General features: G+C 40.9%; 1 protein-coding gene across 1 annotated transcript in view; it reads right to left on the minus strand.

Annotated features, from left to right (window-relative positions):
• LOC126198569 (neurobeachin) overlaps positions 1-13,044 on the minus strand; it is a 1,606,419-nt gene that overhangs the window by 925,551 nt on the left and 667,824 nt on the right. The window contains exon 26 of the mRNA XM_049935000.1: positions 9,954-10,131. Within this exon, the coding sequence (XP_049790957.1) occupies positions 9,954-10,131 (178 nt within the window). The remainder of the gene's footprint in view (positions 1-9,953; positions 10,132-13,044) is intronic.

Genomic DNA, 13,044 nt, shown 5'->3' on the forward strand with positions numbered 1-13,044 from the left:
TCAATTTATAGATTTAAAAAGGCCTAAGACTCAACTGGTAATTTCTTATTTCCACTCTCCTTCAGTCTGGTACCAGACAAGGTCGTCAGACTATAGCAGATAGAAATACTTGGAATAAATTTAGGAACAAAGAATAACACAGCTATTATGTCTTGCCTTTTTTCATGACTTAACAATAACCACCTGGATTACCACTGAAGTCAGACACCCCGTCACAGAAGCTTCTTGACATCATTGTCAAAACTGGTCTCTAAATATCTTATGAGAAGACACAGTACATTGACTCCAAATACACAGACTAAAAATCCTTCAAGACAAGACTATGGCAACATCACTCAGGTTCAACACGTCAAGTACTTACACAGAGACCACACAGCATATATAAAAGATGATGTGACTTACCAAACAAAAGCGCTGGCAGGTCGATAGACACACAAACAAACACAAACACACACACAAAATTCAAGCTTTCGCAACAAACTGTTGCCTCATCAGGAAAGAGGGGAAGGAGAGGGAAAGACGAAAGGATATATATGTCTGCTTGTGTCTGTATATGTGTGGATGGATATGTGCGTGTGTGCGAGTGTATACCTGTCCTTTTTTCCCCTAAGGTAAGTCTTTCCGCTCCCATGATTGGAATGACTCCTTACCCTCTCCCTAAAACTCACATCCTTTCGTCTTTCCCTCTCCTTCCCCTCTTTCCTGATGAGACAACAGTTTGTTGCGAAAGCTTGAATTTTGTGCGTGGGTTTGTGTGTCTATCGACCTGCCAGCACTTTCGTTCGGTAAGTCACATCATCTTTGTTTTTAGATATATTTTTCCCATGTGGAATGTTTCCCTCTATATATATATATATTCCCACGTGGAATGTTTCCCTCTATTAATATAAGATGATGTGACTTACCAAATGAAAGTGCTGGCAGGTCGACAGACACACAAACAAACACAAACATACACACGAAATTCAAGCTTTCGCAACGAACTGTTGCCTCATCAGGAAAGAGGGAAGGAGAGGGAAAGACGAAAGGATAAGGGTTTTAAGGGAGAGGGTAAGGAGTCATTCCAATCCCGGGAGCGGAAAGACTTACCTTAGGGGGAAAAAAGGACGGGTATACACTTGCACACACACACACATATCCATCCACACATATACAGACACAAGCAGACATATATATAATTCCTGATGTCAAGGCCCCCTACAAAACCTTTCACCTGACTCCATCAACCTCCTGACCCCACCTACACCCCGCACCCCTACGTTCTACCTTCTTCCTAAAATTCACAAACCCAATCATTCCAGCCGTCCCATTGTAGCTGTCTACCAAGCCCCCACAGAACGTATCTCTGCCTACGTAGATCAACACCTTCAACCCATCACATGCAGTCTCCCATCCTTCATCAAAGACTGTCTTTCAATATGTCTGCTTGTGTCTGTATATGTGTGGATGGATATGTGTGTGTGTGCAAGTGTATTCCTGTCCTTTTTTCCCCCTAAAGTAAGTCTTTCCGCTCCCGGGATTGGAATGACTCCTTACCCTCTCCCTTAAAACCCACATCCTTTCGTCTTTCCCTCTCCTTCCCTCTTTCCTGATGAGGCAACAGTTTGTTGCGAAAGCTTGAATTTTGTGTGTGTGTTTGTGTTTGTTTGTGTGTCTATCGACCTTCCAGCACTTTCGTTTGGTAAGTCACATTATCTTTGTTTTTAGATACGAGGTCAGTTCAATAAGTAATGCAACACATTTCTTTTCTGAAATAGGGGTTGTTTTATTCAGCATTGAAATACACCAGGTTATTCCCCAATCTTTTAGCTACACAACACTATTTTTCAACGTAATCTCCATTCAATGCTACGGCCTTACGCCACCTTGAAATGAGGGCCTGTATGCCCGCGCGGTACCATTCCACTGGTCGATGTCGGAGCCAACGTCGTACTGCATCAATAACTTCTTCATCATCCGCGTAGTGCATCCCACGGATTGCGTCCTTCATTGGGCCAAACATATGGAAATCCGACGGTGCGAGATCGGGGCTGTAGGGTGCATGAGGAAGAACAGTCCACTGAAGTTTTGTGAGCTCCTCTCGGGTGCGAAGACTTGTGTGAGGTCTTGCGTTGTCATGAAGAAGGAGAAGTTCGTTCTGATTTTTGTGCCTACAAACACGCTGAAGTCGTTTCTTCAATTTCTGAAGAGTAGCACAATACACTTCAGAGTTGATCGTTTGACCATGGGGAAGGACATCGAACAGAATAATCCCTTCAGCGTCCCAGAAGACTGTAACCATGACTTTACCGGCTGAGGGTATGGCTTTAAACTTTTTCTTGGTAGGGGAGTGGGTGTGGCGCCACTCCATTGATTGCCGTTTTGTTTCAGGTTCGAAGTGATGAACCCATGTTTCATCGCCTGTAACAATCTTTGACAAGAAATTGTCACCCTCAGCCACATGACGAGCAAGCAATTCCGCACAGATGGTTCTCCTTTGCTCTTTATGGTGTTCGGTTAGAGAACGAGGGACCCAGCGGGAACAAACCTTTGAATATCCCAACTGGTGAACAATTGTGACAGCACTACCAACAGAGATGTCAAGTTGAGCACTGAGTTGTTTGATGGTGATCCGTCGATCATCTCGAACGAGTGTGTTCGCATGCTCCACCATTGCAGGAGTCACAGCTGTGCACGGCCGGCCCGCACGCGGGAGATCAGACAGTCTTGCTTGACCTTGCGGCGATGATGACACACGCTTTGCCCAACAACTCACCATGCTTTTGTCCACTGCCAAATCACCGTAGACATTCTGCAAGCGCCTATGAATACCTGAGATGCCCTGGTTTTCCGCCAAAAGAAACTCGATCACTGCCCGTTGTTTGCAACGCACATCCGTTACAGACGCCATTTTAACAGCTCCGTACAGCGCTGCCACCTGTCGGAAGTCAATGGAACTATACGAGACGAAGCGGGAATGTTTGAAAATATTCCACAAGAAATTTCCGGTTTTTTCAACCAAAATTGGCCGAGAAAAAAAATGTATTGCATTACTTATTGAACTGCCCTCGTATATTTTTCCCACGCGGAGAGAGAGAGAGAGAGAGAGAGAGAGAGAGAGAGAGAGAGAGAGAGAGAGAGGGAAACATTCCACGTGGGAAAAAAATTTCTAAAAACAAAGATGATGTGACTTACCATACGAAAGCGCTGGCACGTCGATAGACACACAAACAAACACAAACATACACACAAAATTCAAGCTTTCGCAACAAACTGTTGCCTCATCAGGAAAGAGGGAAGGAGAGGGAAAGACGAAAGGATAAGGGTTTTAAGGGAGAGGGTAAGGAGTCATTCCAATCCCGGAAGCGGAAAGACTTACCTTAGGGGGAAAAAGGACGGGTATACACTCGCGCACACACACACATATCCATCCACACATATACACACACAAGCACTCCTGGGATTGGAATGACTCCTTACCCTCTCCCTTAAAACCCACATCCTTTCGTCTTTCCCTCTCCTTCCCTCTTTCCTGATGAGGCAACAGTTTGTTGCGAAAGCTTGAATTTTGTGTGTATGTTTGTGTTTGTTTGTGTGTCTATCGACGTGCCAGTGCTTTCGTTTGGTAAGTCACATCATCTTTGTTTTTAGATATATATATATGATAATATGGACAAAACAATTACCAAGGCATTTCTCTTCTACCAGTTACCTACAAAACACTCTTTTGTGCCCTCATTGCCACATTACAGCAATACACAGATTGGAATCCAAGTGATACCTAATGGGCTTTGAACAAGGCTAATCTTGTGCAGAACATATCTGGTACCTGAAAATGATGGTTGTGTCTGTGTAAGTCTTTCCACTCCTGGGATTGGAATGAGTCCTTACCCTCTCCCGTAAAACCTACATCCTTTCGTCTTTCCCTTTCCTTCCCTCTTTCAGAATGTTTGCCTTCTATGTGGTTGGCCCAGGTTCAGTTCCCACCCATGGCAAATTTTTAAATGAAATTGCATGTTCCATGAGCATTTCCATGAAGCATAAAATGCATAATGGCAAAAAAATTAATTAGTAGTGTTATTTTAATCTAAACAACATTTACCAACAATATTTTAGAAAAGAGCGGTAATTAAGAACTTATATTTGCAAGAAAAACAATTTTTGCATGCACGATTTAATAATAAATGAGTAGTAGTGCAGTTTTCATGAAAATGACAATTATGTCTGTTTATTAGCATATATTTGATGGATTTTATATTTAAATTAATTAGGTATTTGAAATGAATGGGAAAAACATTACCAAAACAAGGCTCGAAGCAGCCACCCAGCAATTACCAGTCTCTAGTGCTGGTGAAAATATTGGGAACACTGATGATGACAAAATGAAGATTAAACCTTGTGCATAAAAGTAGTGTAAAGCCATGATCAGCTGGAATATTTATAACAAGAAATCCATTTCCACAAAGGCAAACTACACCACTAGCAAAAAGTCATACTATCAGAAGCACTCTGCACAGTTGAGGTGTCATCATCAACCATGAATGTCAGTCATTTAAGAAATGGAATGGCAGATACTGGTCAAAATTTTTGGACCCAAAGTGGTATCTGAATGTGTCAAAGTCTACAAGTATTGCATTCTTTGATGGAATGATCCAGTTCCATCACATAGAAAGGAAATCTTGAAATTTATGCAACACAAACGTAAAACTTATGATTAGCCAAGAGATACTTCTATATTACAAACAAGACCTAAAAAATTTAAGTACAATAGCAGGCAGAAGAATCTCAAGGAAGTTATTGTTGACTCCCTGGAAAGTACACACACAACAAATGGAAACAAGACTGACTCTCATAACTGCACATCCAAACAAGTAACCGAAGTAAGTCCACAATACAGAGATGTACGGGCACATAAAAGACGACAGGTCCAAAATGATGGAAGTTTTGGGGAAACTATGAAGAACAAGACGGTAAAAAATAATCACTTTTCAGTGTGTTGTTTACAGAACCAAGTGAAAATAAAAATAATAAAAATAATAGGGAAGGACTGTAAATGATAAGTAATTGAGTAAACCAAAAATTTCTACCATTAAAAAAAAAGGGAGAGGGCTGTTAACATAGGTAATGTTCAAAAGGATAGTGAGACGCAAGGGTATGCTTGAGAACAAGTTGCCACCTTCAAAACTGAGGGCTACTGCACTGCATTGGAGGATCCTAATGGCCGGGAAGTGTAGCGGGGACTCAGGCATCTTGGGTCATGTAGTAGAGCATGTGTAACAACTGGATATTAAGTGTTACGGTATATTAATAATTTTTACTTATGGACCGTCTGACAGCAACTGAATAAAACACAATTTTAGTGCCATACGCGTTTCGCCTTTATTTTCTGCAAGGCATCATCAGTGGCCTGGAATATGTACATATGTTAGCTATTTTATTTACATTTTTGTCATTGTGCCTATAGGTTATAAACAGTTCTGGTAACATATGTACATATTCCAGGCCACTGATGATGCCTTGCAGAAAATAAAGGCGAAACGCGTATGGCACTAAAATTGTGTTTTATTCAGTTGCTGTCAGACGGTCCATAAGTAAAAATTATTAATATACCGTAATATTACACGCAACTGAGGAAGACAGGACTATAAACGTTGAGGATATTAAGTGTCCCTAAGGCAGACAGTTGGTAAAGTTGGTAGGACCCTGCGACTGTCCCAATTTCACTAAATTTATGACATAATCACTATGCAAGGTGTAGCTTGGAGCAAGTGATATATACTCAAATTTACACTTCCAGCCCCCCTCTTCACTCACCCTTCCTATTAATCTCATCACACTTGATAATTGTCCTACATTGACAAAAATACACTCCAGAATGGAGTGGAAGAGAATTTTGTATTCAGCTTTTTTTTTCTCTCTCTCTTTCTATTAATGTATATTGTGGCCTATTTCTCCTGAAGTGGGGACTGAAAAGGCCTGACAGTTTTCTCACAAATATGCAAAACAAAAAAGAAGCAATAACTTTAGTATGAATATATTACTTAGAAGTATGAGACTATTTCCTGAACAGGTTGACATATTTGGTTGTTAATTTGGTTAGTGTCTACACTTCTCTGGAAAGCTTCTGTATGAGCAAAACATTCTCTCTCAACAGGGCAGATCCAGTGCTTTTAATGAATTGCAGTAGTGATTGGATGTAGAGGGAGTCATGCACTGCCACCTATTGTGAACTGTTATGTATCAAGTACAAGGGTATGGCTCTTGTGAGCTATTAAATCAAGTTGTTTTAAAATGAAGACTGAACCTAGTGGCATGACAATGTAAGAGGCAGGAACTAAAACTGAGTAAGGAAAGTTATGTTTTTAAGGCATGGGCATAAGCATTACAGGACTACAATAATGGCAGTAACATGTAAAACATATAAATATCATCAATTGGAACTATAATCTGTTCATCATAAGAATAAACCTGATGTGAACATTGCACTTGCATTTGCTGGAACCTCATTGGATTTCCATTTCACATGGGACTGCAGCCAAGCAGTCTCGAGTACTGTCAAGTACGATAATAAGAGTATGTTTTGTGCTGTGCACTGTGCACACATCGACTTAGCGATAATACAGGACAACAGCTTTACTGGCGCATTTAACTTTGACAACACTGGCTGGTCAGCTGGTACAGCTAGCCTGCAGTGACGTGGCCACCTGCAGTTCACAAGTAAAAAGAGATGAGCGGAGGAGCAATACAGCTCCGAATGTCATTTAATTTTTTAGCAGAATGAAATAACACACTGCAAATCTCCCATAATATGGTCCTTAGACAACTAGATGAAAACCGCAACACATTATCGTTTTTAGCTAACGTACTATTGTAACTGAAAACAAGAATGATGAAAATTCCTGACTTAACCACAGGGGAAATTTTTCTGTATAAGCTGTGAGTAACATAAAAATATTAAAGGATTTCACCATACAGTTAAATATTGAAGTCACTGAAGGTATTACTTACAGTCATCTGGTGATCTCTTAGCGCCTTCCTTATCTGAATGCGAGAAATACAATTCAGTTCTGGAAGTGTCACCTGCTATGTTAATAACGATCCTATCAACAACAGAATGTAGAAAGCCAACAAGGCGCAGGATTTTTTCTTCTTCTTTTATTACAAACTGTTCTATAAAATGCCAGCTTTCGGCAGTGACGTGTGAAAAAGCTGTGTGTGTTAGTTCCAGTACATCTGGAAGCTTAAAAGTCTTGTTACTTTTCGGGCCAAATCCCGCAGCTTGGCTCCAGATCTGTTGGGCTCATACTGTAATGGTACAGTAGCAAATGTAAAAATGTAGCATTTGTATGGCATACTCGATCTACATCTACATCTACATCCATACTCCATAAGCCACCTGACGGTGTGTGGCGGAGGGTACTTTGAGTACCTCTATCGGTTCTCCCTCCTATTCCAGTCTTGTACTGCTCATGGAAAGAAAGATTGTCAGTATGCCTCTGTGTGGGATCTAATCTCTCTGATTTTATCCTCATGGTCTCTTCACGAGATATAAGTAGGAGGGAGCAATATACTGCTTGACTCCTCGGTGAAGGTATGTTCTCGAAACTTCAACAAAAGCCCATACCGAGCTACTGAGCATATCTTTTGCAGAGTCTTCCACTGGAGTTCATCTTTCATCTCCGTAACGCTTTCGCGATTACTAAACGATCCTGTAACGAAGCGCACTGCTCTCCGTTGGATCTTCTCTATTTCTATCAACCCTATCTGGTACGGATCCCACACCGGTGAGCAATATTCAAGCAGTGGGTGAACAAGTGTTCTGTAACCTACTTCCTTTGTTTTCGGATTGCATTTCCTTAGGATTCTTCTAACGAATCTCAGTCTGGCATCTGCTTTACCGACGATGCTGTGAAAATGAATGTCTTTCATGTTTCTACAATACTTATCTACCTCTGTGGTATAAAAAAATTGACCTAGTCCAAATAAAGAGGATTTGATTTTTAATTTTTGCCTTAAAAATTAAATTGTTATGTTTCCTTAATTTAAACAACTTTTATGAACAGTGTTTCTCAAAATATTGGCAATTAAGAATTTTTATTGGAAATGGAAACAGGACTTTCACGTCCAATATGTAATTAGAAACACGAAGACGCGCATTAATCATAAAAAATGATGATGAATTTTATAATTATGAGATGTGGGTATTTCAAATTGATCGAGAGAAAAAAAATGATTGTGGGAAGATTTGAACGAAATTCTGTTATGCTACCGACTGCACTACACATTTAAGATGGACCCTTTCATCAACTGCATTATATGGAATGATGCGAAAATTTCAAAGCCGGTTATCTCCATAAATTTATGATAAACATTAAGAACAGCCTATTTCTCAGCAGTTTTTAACCGTGTTCCACATGTGTGTTTCACTATGAAACAGAAAACAGCATCAGCCATTTCAATACTGCGCAGTAACAGCGCAACAATCAGAGCACAATGCTGCAGAGGCTGTGACTGTACATGATTTTTGAAATAAAAACTATGTAGTTAAAGCACGATTAAGAAAAATGTTGATGGCTGTTAAAACATTTGAATATCTTAAAGTTTCATTTAACGTAACTTAGTAATAAGATATCTAATACATACGTAGGACCTAAACCCAAGAGCATAACACCACCAGTGTACATGTGCCACAGCTTCTGACCAATCATCACATTTGTGTTTGTTTACATCAGGTTTATTCTTAAGAAGAACGGATTATAGCACCTGAATTAACATTTTGTAGAGTATGACGTAAAAACGTGATTTACCCCAAAATGAAAGGAGAACTGTGATATCAATAAATTCAGTATTCAAGGAAATTATTTTACTGTGATTAAACTAATCACTTGGTAAATAATAATATGAACTATTATCAACAATAAGCATGACATGGTGTAAGGAAATGCAGCCACTTAATTTCGAAGCAGAAGTGACCAACCATCTAAATATTTAAATATTTATTTTGTAACTTTATAATCAGTAAATGTACAGTGAATGGTAAGTTTATACTGTCCAGCAAAAAGTGAATGCTGCTGAGGAACATCTTGGTAGTTGCCATGCATGGTAAGACATCAGGGGAATAACTCTTAACTAGCTGTAACCTGGGTGGAAAGTTGTTCTGTCCAGTCTCCCTAACAAAATCTCAAAAACTTTGCAACTATCCAGACACAGTGCCTGTGAAATGCTGCAACATGGCTGATAATGTGCTGTGTTTTAGGAGTCAAGTTTTAAATGGATTCTGGAACACACTGTTTTCCATAGCAAACAAAATAATAATAAAAAAAAAAAATACTGCTCACTGGTTTCGGGATTACAAAAGACTGGTTTATCTCACAACAAACAAAAGTTCCACTTAATAAATGCAGCATACAAAATCTACTTCATAGATGGAAGCAGGTTGATGTCCATACAAAAAGATGAAATTTTTTTTATGTTTCAGGTATTTGAGTGTCATTTGTCCAAACAAGCTAAGTGTAAAAAATATGAATCCATATATCAACAATGACTGCCACAAGAAACTTTTGATACCAACGATCAATTGTTATTGCATCCACCCCGACCAGGGTTTTGCCATATTTACATGGATTCTTCCTCTACTTCCTCCAATTCGTTCTCTTGTGCCAGATACAAGCACCTCAGATTTCAAATCCAATTGTTGTAAAGATCGGATGCCTGATATTACTTTTTTCTATATTACTTTTGTATAAAAAAATGGATTTTCCTGCACAAGGAAGTGGGAAGCATAAGGCAAATTGTAGCACTATGCAGGATACTGATGAGTGTAAAAACAAAGTGCTGCTAAGTGCTTTCAAACAGGCTACATTGGTAATTAATTACGAACTGCACTGTTGCTGCTTTGTCACACGATCACACAAAAGCTGCACATATAGGTTTGTGACTTTTGGATTCTTACTACTACCAGTGGCCAACCATACCTGGAGGACTGCTGCTGTGGTGGGAACCGCCATCGTTCCGCAGCACTGGACCTGGCCCCGGGCTGGGAGGCCGTGGCGCGACTGGTGGCTCCAGTATGTCACGATACTTGGACACCATCAACACCGAAATGAAGTACACTATGGCCAGTGACAGGAACTGTGCTTGTTTGGTCTCCTCCTGAATTTGGTATCGAAAATACTAACACTTGTTTCAGTCTTTCATTGGCATTCATCAGGTCACATAAAAGAAATTACACATTGATTTCTTCCACAATGCACACATCATAAGGAGACTATCAAAATAGGAGCTCAAAGCTACGAAACAGAACACTGTAATAGAAAAAATCTCTCTCTCTCTCTCTCTCTCTCTCTCTCTCACTCACACACACACACACACACACACACACACACACAAAGAAGTAAAACAAAGTCAACAAAAATTAGCTATTAGCATTTATCTAATAAATCTCTTATTAAGTATCGAGTACCACAGAGCTCCATCCTAGGATCTGTGTTGATCCTTTTTTACAATAATGATGTAAATATCTTTATTTAAGGAAAAAATTGTAGATGGCATCAGAATTTTAATTACAGCTGCAGATAAAATAGATGTCACATCTGCAGTAGATATTTAATGTCTGTGATTACTATCGGGTTCCAACAAAATTAAGAAAATAATAAAGAACAAACAGTGTACATGAATTTACCCTCTTCCCCACTTCTACAACAATTTGACCCCATGCCATGTCTTGGTTACTGAAATCAAAAATATGGAATGAATAGACTGCTACTCATCACATAGATGAGGCACTGACTCCCAGACAGACACAATGAAAAATACTGCTAAAATATTACTCTTTTTGACAAAGAACTTCTTCAGAAATACAGAACACACACACATACGCAAGCACAGCTCACACACACACAGGGCCACTGTCTCCAGCTACCTGGACCCGACTGCGACTGCATCTAACATGAGCAGAAATCTGCTGTTGATCATATGGGTAAGGAGGAGGAGGAGTGGGGTGAGGAGGGGGACGGATAGCAGCAGTGGAGGAAGATGCTGTGCTGCCTATTGGAGTGTGCAGGGATGTGGTGGGGATGGGATAGAGCTACTAAGTGTAGTGTCAGAAAGCTGTGCTGGGGGATGGGAGAAGGGGAGGAATAAAGAACGGGAAAATTATAATAATGGAACATCCAGGACGGAATGTAACAATATTAGAGAAGGAAAGTTGCTACTCCCCATATAGCGGAGACGCTGAGTCATGATAGGCACAACAAATATTGTGTGAATCTTTTTTGTTGTGCCTATCACAACTCAGCATCTCTGCTATATGGTGAGTGGCAACTTTCCTTCTCTAATATTGTTGGAAAATTATAATAGCTACAACAATGGGATGGAAAGCATGTGTAATGCAGGAGTAGGAGCAGGGAATGGGCAGATAGGTGGAGGACAGGGTCTAGCAAAGGTTTAGGGCACCGGGCTATTGAAACAAAGAATATGTTGTAAGGGGAGTTCCTACCTGCCCGATGCAGAAAACCTGGTGTTGGTATGAATAATCCAGATGGCGCAGACTGTGAAGCAGTCATTTAAGTGAAGCACGTCATGTTAGGCAGCATATTCATCATCTGGGTGGTCAAGCTGTCTCTTGTCCACAGTTTGGCGGTGGCAATTCATATGGACAGATAACTTAGTTGCTTGTTATACCTACTTAGAAAGTGGCATTTTGTTGCAGCTTAGTTTGTACATCACATGGCTGTTTAATAGGCAGCCCTGCCTTTGATGGTATAGGAGACGCCTATGACAGAACTGGAGTAAGTGGTAGTGGAAGGATGTATGGGATAGGTCCTGCATCCAAGTCCATTGCAAGGATATGAGACATGTGGCAAGGGGATGGGAGCAGGTGTGGAGTACAGATGGACAAGGACATTGTGCACATTTGGTGGGTGGTCGAACACCACTGAGAGAGGGGTGTGGAAAATAGCTGGGACAATAATCCTCATTTCAGGCCACGATGAAAGGTATTCGAAACCCTGGCATAGAATGTGACTCAGTTTCTCCAGTGCTGGGTGGTACTGAGTCATGTGAGAATTGCACATTTGTAGGTGGACAGTGTATATGTGGGAGGTGCTAGGTGACTCGAGGGACAAGGCATGGAAGATCTGTTTATGGACAAGGTTGAAGGATAATTCAAGTCTGTAATGGCTTCAGTGACATCCTTGGCATATTTGGAGAGGGCTGCTCATCACCACAGATGTGACTGATACTGACGGCTAAGCTGCACAGAAGGGTCTTCTTTGTATGGAAAGGGTGGCAGCTGTCAAAGTGGAGGTATTGTTAGTGATTGGCAGGTTTGATATGGTCAGCGGTACCTGAAGTAGCTATCTCTGAGGTAGAGGTCAAGGTCGAGGAAGGTGGTTTGTTGGGTTGAGGAGGAGCAGGCAAAGTGGATGGGGAAGAAGGTAATTGAGGTTCTGGAGGAATGCAAACAGGATGTCCTCATCCTCAGTCTAGATTATAAACATGACACCAATAAATCTAAAACATGTAAAGACTTTGGGCTCTGGGCGGTAAGGAAGGTTTCAACTACCTCTCACAATGCCCAGAAATGAAGAATATCCTACGCACCCCTCTCACAGTGATATTCCAATGTCCACTGAACCTACACAATATCCTTGTCCATCCCTACTCCACCCCTGCTCCCATCCCCTTGCCTCATGAGTCATACCGCTGCAACAGACATACATGCAGAATCTGTCCCATACATGCTCCCACTACCACCTACTCCAGCCCTGTCACAGGCACCTCCTACTCCATCAAGGTCAGAACTACCTCTAAAAGCAGTGATGTGATCAAAAATCTAAGCTGCAACCAATGTGCTAGTTTCTACTCGGGCATGACAACTAACGACCTGTCTGTCCACATGAATGGCCACTGCTAAACTGTGGCCAAGAGGCAGCTGGACCAGCCGGTTGCTGAATATGCTGCCCAACAGAGAGTGCTTCATTTTAATGACTGCTTCACAGCCTACGCCATCTACAGTCTTCCTACCAACACCAGCTTTTCTGAGCTGTGCAGGTTGGAACTCTC

Source organism: Schistocerca nitens, chromosome 8 (assembly GCF_023898315.1).
Source record: "Schistocerca nitens isolate TAMUIC-IGC-003100 chromosome 8, iqSchNite1.1, whole genome shotgun sequence".
In the NCBI taxonomy this organism is placed as follows: Eukaryota; Metazoa; Arthropoda; class Insecta; order Orthoptera; family Acrididae; genus Schistocerca; species Schistocerca nitens.